This window comes from Gigantopelta aegis, chromosome 3 (genome assembly GCF_016097555.1).
Source record: "Gigantopelta aegis isolate Gae_Host chromosome 3, Gae_host_genome, whole genome shotgun sequence".
Classification (NCBI taxonomy): Eukaryota; Metazoa; Mollusca; class Gastropoda; order Neomphalida; family Peltospiridae; genus Gigantopelta; species Gigantopelta aegis.
The window spans coordinates 23,066,186-23,078,719 of NC_054701.1; the positions used below are offsets into that span (position 1 = coordinate 23,066,186).

General features: G+C 37.1%; 1 protein-coding gene across 1 annotated transcript; it reads right to left on the reverse strand.

Annotated features, from left to right (window-relative positions):
* Window positions 1-462: 462 nt before the first annotated feature.
* On the reverse strand, window positions 463-12,201 carry LOC121368559 (flavin-containing monooxygenase 5-like). The gene is made up of 6 exons (XM_041493297.1): window positions 11,637-12,201; window positions 6,832-6,887; window positions 4,992-5,179; window positions 3,468-3,820; window positions 2,808-2,911; window positions 463-1,830 (listed from the first exon to the last, which is right to left on the reverse strand). The coding sequence occupies exons 1-6, from the start codon at window positions 12,199-12,201 to the stop codon at window positions 1,471-1,473; spliced, it is 1,626 nt and encodes a 541-aa protein (XP_041349231.1). The 3' UTR covers window positions 463-1,470.
* Window positions 12,202-12,534: the final 333 nt, after the last annotated feature.

The following is a 12,534-nucleotide window of genomic DNA, read 5'->3' on the forward strand; positions in this document are numbered from 1 at the left end:
CAAAGGGATAGCTGAATACGCATACAGGTGTGAATGTAATAATATTTCAACTAAGGAATTGTAAGTATTTTATATCATAGAGAGAGATTTGTAACCACCTATGTGGCATAGTGAATTTGCATAGAATAATACTCTAAGCAAGAAACTAAGTATTCTACAGAAATTTGCTAAAATTATTTACAGGGAAGTGGTTATGCACCATGCCAGTGCTCGAATTTCGGGACAGACATTGTCACGTAAAGTTTTAAAGTGAATTTGTGTTCATATAATCCAAATTCAGCTCAGAAGTTAATTCTGACTGGATCCAATCATTTGATGCAAAAATGACACCCTCTCTCTCTCTCTCTCTCTCTCTCTCTCTCTCTCTCTCTCTCTCTCTCTCTCTCTCTCTCACACACACAAATGCCAATATGTTCAGTAAACAATGTGTTTATAACCATTTTTAAATGTAAGCATTGAAATATTCCATTCAATAAAACAGTGCTTGCGATGGATTTCTCGGTTTATCTTTATTACACAGTTTACACCAGAATCATGTCAAGGTGTACATATATACTGCATACAATTATTTTCTATTCAAATTTATTTTTAAAGAAATTTGTTTTAGTTAATATAAAAAATTTCATATCTCCAAAACAGAAAGCGAGACTGAAATGAAGTTTGTTGTGTTTAACGGGAACCACAAGAGCACGTTGATTAGCTAATCGTCAGCTATTGGACCTCATACGTTTAGTAATTCTGAGACGTAGTCTTCGGATGAAATCTGGGATCTTTTACATTAATATTTTTTTTTACAAATTAGACATCACATATTACGGCCTTTGATATACCAGTCGTGGGGCGCTATGTGATAAATATTAAAAATGGAAAAAAAAAGTGTTAACGTTCTTGCCTGCCACACTTTTTGACAGCTGCTCAGTCTACAGTATTTAAGAACATGAAGCAAGTTAAAAGAATATATGTACAAATCACATGCACTCAATGTAGTAAAACCAATTCTGTATATTTATGTATCATCACCATAGGAGATATATTATATAATTAATGAAAATTAAAATAACAATAGTAACTCGAAAGTAGCACTTTAGCCTCCAAACTGTTTTAAACATCTTGCCAAGAACGAAAAGAAAGAAAGGAAGAAAGAAAAGAAGCTCCATAATATGATACACAAAATATACACATCCTTTTCAGAATTTCTGCCGTCATATCTTAAGAGTCATACCCAGAAATAGCAGGACTTGGAAAACAAACGTATATGTGTATCTGGGAAAAAAAGAAGTTTTTCAAAAAGTATTTTAGCAAAACATTCCTGCACCATTCTTGCACATGGAACATCAGGCGCACAGTAGTGATTTGCTTCTATAATTTCTGAAATCCATTTGTACTAAACATGAAGTCTGAAGTACATTCATCTCCTATCGCGTGAGTCCATTTTGGGAGACGTATTTCACAGTGTCAGTCTCTCACTCACTACAGGAGAAACGAATCTTTGCACACCCATGCAAAGAACACCACGCACATCACCATAAGGTAAAATCGGAAAGTCAGCAATGCGTCCATCTTGTGATATTTAATTGTCGTCACGTGTTCCGGATCTTGCGTAGTCGACTGCACGCGGCGTGTGGAGGCTGTGGCCCTAGCCAGTGAGTTACAGATGATGTGTCTGGCCCCGTCCCACTTGCCCGGCCCCTGGAGTCTGTACTGAGCGGGAACACACGGGCCCAGGAAACAGCGGAGAGCGAGTTCAGGGTCGTTGAAGAACAGTTTGAGGAGGTCTGGACGACACCCGATTTGTGAGGCTATTTCGTCCATGTACTGTATCCAAAACGTCTGCAAGGAAATAAATAGAAGGTTCACATCCCAATAACACATTATCAAATTATCTAGTTAACAACATGTTCAAATGTTAAATGTCGAAATATTGGAGACTGATGATTTAGTTGGACAATTCGTTTTAATGCAATTTCCAATCTTATTATTATATTATAAGTAGTTATGAGTAAAATATTTACTGGTAATAAATGTTCTATTACAGGTACTATTGTTGTTTAATTACTGCATAAATGTTAGTGATATCCGCCAGCCAATTTGTCATTGCTTAGATTGAAATAAATCCCAAATGAACCAGCATCCACAGCAACAGGGCTAAGGAAGTTAATGCTAACCGTAAACATATAGTGAAACCACTCTAAACCTGTCACCCTCGGGACCAAATACATTTCCGGTTTTAAGAAGTATCCGGTTTAGAGAGGTTATTGTACTGATTTTTAAAAGGCACCGAGGACAATGTCCGGTTTGAGGGAATTCTAATCTACAGAGGGTCCGGGTTTTAGAGGTTTCACTGTAGTTAATATTTATTAACACTTATTACAGCCATACATAACCATCATAATAACTAATGTTGTGATTCATATAGCAGGAAATTCGATTTTCGCGCATTCCAAAATTAACTGAAAAGCTTCTTTCCCCACTTGATATTAAAATGTACAAAAATCTTTCCTAAGAGCTAGACTAACCCAATACACTAACGATCGATGGTAGTAGGCTATTATCGATATGTGGGTGTGGGTACCTCTTAACAATGGCAAACGTGACAACTGAACACTTACGTCAGATCAAGCACACTGCAAGAGCTGGTGGGAAATACCTGTGTATGGCCTGGATGGCCACACAAGATAGGCACCTATCGCGGTTGACGAGATACAAAAACGTCAGTGTGGATGTGGACAGTAAAAGGAATCAGGGTGACGTTAGATGGAATTCAAACGATGGAAACAGAGACAGTTGGATTAAAACATATCGTGTACCTGCAAATGATGTCGTCGACACTGCACGTATCTTCGAGCCATTATATTCACTTTGGAGTCCATATCTTGGTACATGACCTCTTTCGATGGCAGTGACACATTTCCTGCAATGGTGAATGATGTATCGTTAATATGTGTAAACTATTTATAATGCATTGATACGTTCAAGTAGTCAATCTGTCACATTTGAGCACGCTTGCACGTAAATGTAAATTTTCAAATCCAGAGAAAAAAGTAAAAAAATATAGCTTTGAAGGAGGTTGCATGATAAAAACAAAATCTGGTTACTACGTTTTGATAACGTGGTTATTGGGCTCGGTTCGATAACGGTGAAGCTCGCCAAAATACCACGATATCAAAACATAGTAACCTAGTCCATGGTAAGTGACTTGACACAGACAATACATCTTGAATATAACAAATATGGACAACCTGGAAACAGCCTTGTTAAAAGCCTGGATCACAGCTTTTCCTTTTTTGTTTTTATGTCCAGACCAATAGTTTTGTAAGTGCAGCTTTCAAATAAAAGCCATGCATATTTAAAGCCGCTTTCAGTTTAGAAATAACCCTTTTGCGTAAGTGGAGATATACAAAATCCTGACTCGTTTTTACTGCCCACCCCACATTATAATGGTTAGGTGTAATAATAAAATTGCTTACCATTCAAAAGACGGGAGAACCATCTGCTCTGAATCTCAGAAACGGGAATAATGGAGCCAATAGGCTGAACAAGTCCAATGACGGCAAACGTGCTGTGTGGTAATTCCGGGGGAAACATATATTTGAACAGTTTCGTTTTATTGTCAACAATCTGCAAAACACTTGGGTCCACAAAATCGACCCGATAGTCGTATCCGGTGCAGAATATGACGTCGTCGATTTGTTCGAATGTCCTATCGGTGAACAAGACGCCATTTTCGAGGAATTCGTCCACATTGCACTTGATTCCAATCTTCCCCGTCATTATATGGAACGGAAGTTCATCGTTGATGGTTGGATGCGCCTCGAGAAGTCTGGAAGTAAAACAGATACGTTACCAGGTTGGTATATCAAAAGCATGTAAAATGTTTAATGCAGTTGGCGTGGTGATTTCATTATGAAATGAAGACATTTCAAACCATGGAGACGACTTGTGCACCCACGTCCCTCGTCCGCAGAATTCGCACATGGAAAGGTAGGTAGATACTTAAAAAACAAGAAGGGAGTGTACGTAGATCGGTTTTGCAAAATAAGATGTTGGTATCTAGGTAACTGATGGTGTACATCGCTTCTTCAAAGAAGAATACCATCTGCTTCAGTATTCGTTTTATAAATATATCATCATTTTTCATGTAGTTTAGGTAGTCTGTAGAGAGGTCATGCTTGTAACTTCATGGAGATTTTAGTATACAGATTCACCTGAAAGTTTTAAATTCATATCGCGATGCAAAGTAAGTTTTTAAAATGACGTCTGATGCTCTGTATCTTATAACGCATGCCACAAATTGTGAATAGAGAGTGTCAGACAATATTCTCATCGTTTGCAAACATATGACATCATGATTGTTTTATCGGTTTCATTAATTAGCTTCAATAAAATATTCTTCTTTTATTGCGATACACTTCATACACAGACATTATACTGGCCTCGGTGGTGTCGTGGTTAAGTCATGGGACATGAGACTGGTAGGTACAGGCTTCGCAGCCCGGTACCGGCTTCCACCCGGAGCGAGTTTTATCGACTCAGTGGGTAAGTGTAAGACCACTACACCCTCTTCTCTCTCACTAACCACTAACAACTAACTCACTGTCCTGGACAGACAGCCCAGATAGCTGAGGTGTATGCCTAGGACAACGTGCTTGAACCTTAATTGGATATAAGCACACACACACAAGAGTTGAAACAGACATGATTTTTGACATTATATTTGTAGACTTTGGCTAAATGTGATTGTAGACATTCTTTAACTTAGACTGAAATTATAGTTTTAATAACAACGACGACAATAAAAAAAAACCCAATACCATTGTAACAACAGAACCAAAATATGTGAAATAATGAATGAATGTTTTACAATACTTCATCACAAAAAGGATTTATGGATCAATGAATGATTGACAACTGCAAAAGTAGTAGGGACGACAGCAAGACCGCCTACAACAAGTACTGGTGAGATTATTTGAAGTACGTTAAGTAAGACGTACCTGTGTTTTGGCAGCAGGCCATATATGGTGTGATCCAGCCTCAGATTGGTTTGTTTCTCCACGCACCACTGCAGCAGGCACAGAGGCAGAGTGAAGATGAAGCGGTTGTTGGCAAGGAAGTCGTTGGGGATTCCCCACAGCCCCGTCCTGCTGATGACCCAGGCTCCTCTCCGTGTACTGATCAGTAACTGAAACAAATAACAACACACACAGAACGTTAAAGTTTGTTTAGTTTGGAGACATCACTAGAAGGAAGGAAGGAAATGTTTTATTTAACGACGCACTTAACACATTTTAATTACCGGTACGGTTATATGGCGTCGGAGATATGGTTAATGACAGATATTGAGAGAGGAAACCCTCTGTCGTCTCTTCATGGGCTACTCCTTCCGATTAGCAGCAAGGGATCTTTTATATGCACCATCCCACAGACAAGATAGTACATACCACGGCCTTTGTTACACCAGTTGTGGAACACTGTCTGGAATGAGGGGGATCGATTCTAGATTTATCATGCATCAGACGAGCGCTATACCACTGAACGACACCACTAGAGTACACTGATTTGTTTATTAATCATCGGCTGTTGAATGTCAAGCATTTGATAATTATGATATAGACTTAGAGAAAATCTGCCACATTTTTTTTCCATTAACATGGGATTTTACTTATATGCATTATCCATCAGGCAGGACAGCACATACCACGGTCTTTGATATATATGTCGTGGGGTACTGGCTGGAACGGGAAAACCGAACCAGAGGAGGATCGAGTCTACAACCTAGGTATCTCAGGAGATCGCTCTGCCGACTGAGCCAGATCCAGCCCGACATTGAATGCAATACAATATTGCCACAAATGCTGTATTAGATGAACTGGAAATTATTGTACAACAAACCGATGAAGCCAAAAGTAAAAGTTAAAATTTAGACATTTTGAAAACTGGTAATAACATTTGAAAAGAAAGCAAAATAATACTTGTTTGACAATATGTCAGCATATTGTCAACTACAGCTATTTGTTGTCTATCATTGGTAATTTCAAAACCTGGTCTACAGAATGAGAGAGTAAATCCACTACTGTCATATAAGCTACTACCACTGAATTGCAGCAATGCATCATGTAATGTCCATTAAAACAAGATAGTAGGCTACAAGCCATGACAGTTGATGGACCAAAATAAAACTTGTTCACTGGGAAGAAGTTTACCAAATTTTCTGGATTCACCAATTTCTTAAGATTTGTTATAAGGTGTTCAGACAGGAATCTAGTCGTCCTGAACGCGACGCAGTTTGTACTGCGTATGAGCACATAACAGCTTTGATATTCTTGAGTCATTTTTGTAGGGGGACAGGCTGGTTTTTGCCCGAATTAAACGAAAATGCCCGAAACAGGAACACAACGTTTATTCATATACTACCAAACAGCTATATAGGGTTGCAAACGAATCACTACGCATTTTTGCATGGATTACAACTAATTTTGAGGGTAGAATGATTGAAATACATTGTAAAAAGATCTCAGGTTAGCACATTTTGCCCGAATAAATCCATATTTTTTTCTCCAAATTTCATGTTTTTTCTCCAGCACTTGTGAGGCAATTCCCCCCTGCCCCCCTGTCTCGTACGCTTATGTCTTGAGTTATGTATGCAAACAATATGCGTGGGGTCGATTTATTTGTATTTATTTATTCCATAAATTCCAAAAATAACGAAATATGGCAATTGTAATTTTGATATACATCTAGTATCTTTAAGACTGGTGGCTTAATCACTGTACCAAAAAGTCTGTTTTGTCCTCACAATACAGACTTAAAGAAACAATTCCACAGTTGTCTTACCTTGGATGTCACCTTGCAGAGGTCAACGGCTATATCCACGGCTGAATTTCCCATTCCTGGAAACATAGATGCAGCCAAGGTTGAGAGTGAACATTTGTATAAAAGCTGTTTAGTACATTACTACATATATAAAATAAAATTGTATCAAAACAATAAAAACAAATTTTGCAGGCCTATAAAACAAAATAAAATAAGTTGTAATCATATCGCAAATGACATTTATTTGAAGCACCAAAACTATATAGGTGTTTGTGTGTAATTTGTTTTTAAAAATTGAATGTTTAAGAATTAGCCTAGTTTCAACCCGTTAAAATGGACACCAAATTTGATTAATCTGCAAACCTATTACATGGAAAAAGTTACAACAGAGTGAAACAAGAGTCTATAATGTTGAAATGGGGAAATACGATTTCCAAATAGACTAGAGCTCGTTTCCATAAACTTTACTTCTCAGAGGTATGTGCGTTTTCATTAAAGGGACAGTCCTGAGTTTGCTGCAACTTTTAATATGTCGACTAACTGAGCCTTTTTAACGATTGTAATTACATATCAAATTTTTCTGCATAAAATATTAGTGGCTGTATATTAAACGTGTTTCTGATCGTTCTAATATTTTTACTAAGTTAAATTTAATTTTATTTCCTAAAAACTGATTTTTTCGTACGTACGAAATTATTTGAAGACAAAATCCAGTTCGGGCTTCTTACAAATATTAAGACGACCAGAAACAGACTGAATATACAGAAACTGATATTCTAAACAAGAAAATATATTTAATATGTAAGTTTAGCCGTAGAAATATTTTATTAGTCGGAAACATCCTACAGTGCAACAAACTCAGGAATGTCCCTTTAATAAGAAAAATGCATTTCGTAGGTATTAGAAACACCAGGATGACCAGCAACACTTCGGATGTACGGACAAATATAATCTAAATAATAAGATCTAAGTAATATCTTATTTTAGTTATCAAAAACGGCTCTAATACTGAAAAACACGCTGTAGTGCTTAAAAACTAGTGTCTGTCACTTTAATAACCCACGCTCGTGCATTGACAAGAATGTGTCGAATGTCGTATTGCGAGGTATGATTTCCAGCTAAGCCATTAAAAAGTTTGTTTTGTTTAACGCCACCACTAGAGCACATTGATTTATTAATTATCGGCTATTGGATGTCAAACATATGGTTATTGTGACATATAGTCTTAGAGAGGAAACTCGCTACATTTTTCCATTAGTAGCAAAAGATCTTTTATATGCACCATCCTACAGACAGGATAGCACATACCACGGTCTTTGATATACAGTTGCGGTGCACTGGCTCGAACGAGAAATAGCCCAAGGGACCCACCGACAGGGATCGATCCTATACCGATCGCACTTCAGGCGTGCGCTTTACCACTGGGTTACGTTCCGTCCCGCTAGTCTTCTAAAATAGACATGGAACTTCTGGCTAAACCCTTAAAAGTTTATGGTTGATCTAATGTCTTGATATGATTGTGAGTGTTTTTTTTTTTTTAAAGTACCTTTTTGTACTACATCCTACTGAATTGTAAGTCGACAGGATTCTACATTGGGGGCACCCTCATTGGGTGCAAGAACGCACACTCACTATGTGTCGTGTTGTGGTACGACAGACAGATGTAAAAGATAGTGGGGAAAGATAAATGGAGTGGGGAGGGGGATATGCACCGCCAGTGTACGCCAGTGAGGTATGATAAAATTATATTTTGTGGCAAAAAAAAACCCCGTCCCCCCTCCCCACACACGCACAAAAAACCCCAACAACAACAAAAAACAGATTTAGACATTTCATAAGTTAAACAAGTACCTTTAACTTTGAAATAAAATATCATCCTAATCCTTTAGGTTACTGTTTTGTTTAACGATTCGAGTGAGACAACTACCCGTCTTGCTTATAAATGTAGTTGAACTCTGTGGCACAAGTAGGGTACCCCAAAACACACCTTCTGTGTCATTTCCTATGTGTATTATTTGCGTGCACCAAAACAGCAAAACCACAAAACCGCAACGTCTCCCCCTAAGATTACAGAGAAGAAGGGGAAATTAACGACAGTGTTAGTTTCATGTCGAGATACGATAACGATCGGACATTAAGCACGAGCTATTCATGCTATAATATTGTCCCTCTCCAAGTTTCTTTACTTCGCTTCAATGCGTTTTAAGTGCATTAAGTTGAAGATGACGCTCTAACATCTGTTGAAGGGGGGATTGTTCGCGAAGACAAAGACTTTTCCCGTTAAACTGCGTCCATTCGGTGACAGACTTTGTTCCTTGCGACCACGGCCATTATTTGATCCGTCGTCACTGGGTCAGGCTAGATTTAATCGACGGGTCTTTAGTAATACGATGAAAAAGCGATGGAATGTCAAGGTTACGAATAGTGTTCGCTTCTTCTCTGAAATCGGTTTACTCGTATATTTATTTGTAAAGTTTTTATCTGTGAAATTGAAATTAGGCCAGTTAAAAATTAGCACTATTTCACGTGTAATTTAGATACATTAATTTTGACCTTGAACGCTTGAAGTTGGTTACATTTTAGTTTGAGTTAAACAGAAGATGTTTTCAAACATACAATGAATTGATTTATTGGCACTTTACTAAGTTAATAGGATGCAAACGCAGTAGATTGCAAATTGTGTTCGCGTCTAATCTGGAATTAGGTAACAGGCAGTTCACGTGTATAATTCTAGGCTTTTGATCTCCGAAAAATTTGAAGCCATTGATGCCAGTGATAAAATATAGCTTCATTCCATTATATAATTTCTAAACATTCGTGTTAACTTTGAATGCATAAAAGTTCTTCACATACTTTTATCTTCACATACATTTAACGGTATCCCTTTAACGCAGAAGTTCACTAATTTTAGGATTTTAAATTTCAAAAATTGACTTGATGGCAATGCTAACATATAATTACTTCACATATATTTTCGGACCATTCATTTTAACTTTTAACGAAGTTATTACATTTATTTGATGTAAAATGGGAGATTTTTCATATACTCTGAAATCGAATTCCAGGCATTTTACTCATACGTTTCTATGGTTTTATTCCTGAAATTTGACTTGATACCAGTGAGAATTCACGATTATCTTACATAAAAATACGAAATAGTCATTTCAACTTTCAACACATACGATTTGTTTTGTGAAATAAAACAGAAGAGTTTTCAAATATATTTCTACAATTTGACGCCATTGCGAATATAACATTACTCCACATACAATTTCGGAGCATTATTTTAAACTTCAATGCATAAAATAGTTGAAATGTTAAGTTCGGGGATTTTTATGTAAAGAAACTAGAATAAGAATACAAGTAACCTTGTTTTGGGGTTGAGGAATTGTGTTCAGTATATAAATTAATAAAATGTATAAGTTTTTAAAACAGAAATATTGTTGCTTTATATTAAAGTTTCATTTGATAGTTACCACCTTATTACACGAACTACTTATAATTAAGACTTCAGGAATCTGCCACATGACACCAATAAAACAGCGTTGTTTTGTTTTATTGGGTAACTGAAACATTATATTACCACGTGTACACTAAATAAATGTGAACGAATTCCTTCCGTTAAACAAGTTGCTGTCAGTCTCATAAAGCTATTTAAAATCTTTTACAAAAAGTTGAGTTTTAATGATTGTCTGAATGATGTGTTGTGTTTTATATGTTGATAATCATCATTATGTTGACAAAGAAGAAAACGCAGTTCGAATGTTCACTGCATTATATTAAATTACTTGATCACAGTTTAATATGTACAGAATCTATAGTAACATTATACATTGCCATAGTATATATTTTAGTTCGCTTCGATTACATTAAACAATATATGGTACTAAATGTTTATTCTCAGTTTAAAGTTAACCCTTTTGACGTTGATTTTGACATCTGCTTGGTGGCGTATGGATTACAATGTCACCCGACTAAATTTCTATTGCTGACAAACTGGCAATATCACCAAAGAGTATAGGCGTAGGAAAATGACAGCAACTGGATGGGAAGGCAGCTATCTATTAATTTAATTTTGAACTAGAAGCTAATACACTATCTTCAGATTTTTTTTTTTTTTTTTTTTTTTTTTTCTCTTTTTTTTGGGGGGGGGGAGGAAGGGTGGGGTTGGGTGAGGGGTGGGCAATGTCTCCTCTTCAGACGCCCTTTGTAGATACTCTTAATCATCATTATTATGACATAAACAATATAACATTCAGTTCGCTATGTCACTCGACATATTGGTAAACATTCATTACGTCATTCATGAGTATGACAACAGATGGGTGACATTTAGCTCGCAACATCTATCAGTAATCATTAAGACTATGATGTCCAATATGTGACCTATGACTCCCAGTATCACCCAAAGTATCAACACTCAGCACGTTTTAACAGCCCGCACGGTAACCAGATGCAGCAATTCGCTTCATTATCAACAGGTATCGCAATGTTTTGTGATTTCTTTCAGTGACAATACAGTACAACATAAACAATTTTAACCAGCATTAACGAGACTTTCTCTTACAGATTAGATTTGTTTTGAAGACCCCATATATTTCCAATTTGTTTTATTAATAGTAATAATAATGATGATTACAAGAACGATGACGATTTTGACGATGATTATAATGATGACAATGACGAAGAAAACGATGATGTAGAACATAAAATTTAATTTAAAAAATACCCAGAATAAGATATGATACATAAGCATTGATAACACAATATATATTTAAAGTCAACCCAATAATACAAACCAAGAAACATTCTATCGACCTACTTACCAACAATAAGAACTCTTCTTCCGGCGAACTTAGACGAGTCCTTGTACTTATGAGAATGAAATGTTACTCCCTTGAACCTCTCAAGTCCCACGAAACTGGGCGTGTACGGCACCGTGTGATGTCCGGTACAGACCATGACTCCATCAAACACTTGGCTTTTTGACTCGCACCCTTTCTTTTGGACGGTGATAACCCACCTTCCGGATTCTGCGTAATCGGGAGCCCGAGTTATGTATCTAACATGAGTGTCAAACTGAATGTATTTCTTCAGACCAAAACTCTCGACGTAAAGGAAGAGATATTTGAGGACGAGATCGTGCGGCATGAACGGTGGGAAGTCCTCTGGGATAGGAAAGTCGCTGAAGGCCATCATTTCTTTGCTGGTGTTGATGACAAGGTTTTTATATATGCTTGCCCTTTCGTCTTCGACATCATCTGAGTAATTCCATAGTCCGCCAATCTTATTGCTCATTTCGAAACAAACTGGGAATAGGTTTTCTTCCAAACAGGCTTTAATAGCCGTGAGACCACTGCAGCCAGCTCCGATAATTGCTACATTTTTCATCTCAGTTTTACTATTGTGGCATCACAGAAAATTAAAATAATAATAAGAAGAAAAACACAAAAAGGAAACTGAAAAGATGTATTACGCAGTATCCAGGTATTCGTGCCAACCACTGGTGTTGGCAAACTTTGAATTGGTCTTCATTGTTAATATGTTACACGTTATAATGGAAGGAGATAATTGTCGTCGCTGTCCATATCTATGGACATCTCGAACGGGCTCTGCGATTGTGTTCAGACCTTAAAGTGAGGGATGAGCCTTTTTATCGCGATTGGTCCGTGGTCGAACAGGCATTGGATGGGCTGGCCCTGTTGACATGGTGTTATTTGTATG

Excerpts from the sequence above, each read along its gene's own strand:
- LOC121368559 (XM_041493297.1), bottom strand. The coding sequence starts at position 12,201 with ATGAAAAATGTAGCAATTATCGGAGCTGGCTGCAGTGGTCTCACGGCT. Across the intron at positions 6,888-11,636 it reads AAGAAGAGTTCTTATTGTTG|GAATGGGAAATTCAGCCGTG; the intron begins GTAAGTAGGTCG and ends CTATGTTTCCAG. Across the intron at positions 5,180-6,831 it reads TCTGCAAGGTGACATCCAAG|TTACTGATCAGTACACGGAG; the intron begins GTAAGACAACTG and ends TATTTGTTTCAG.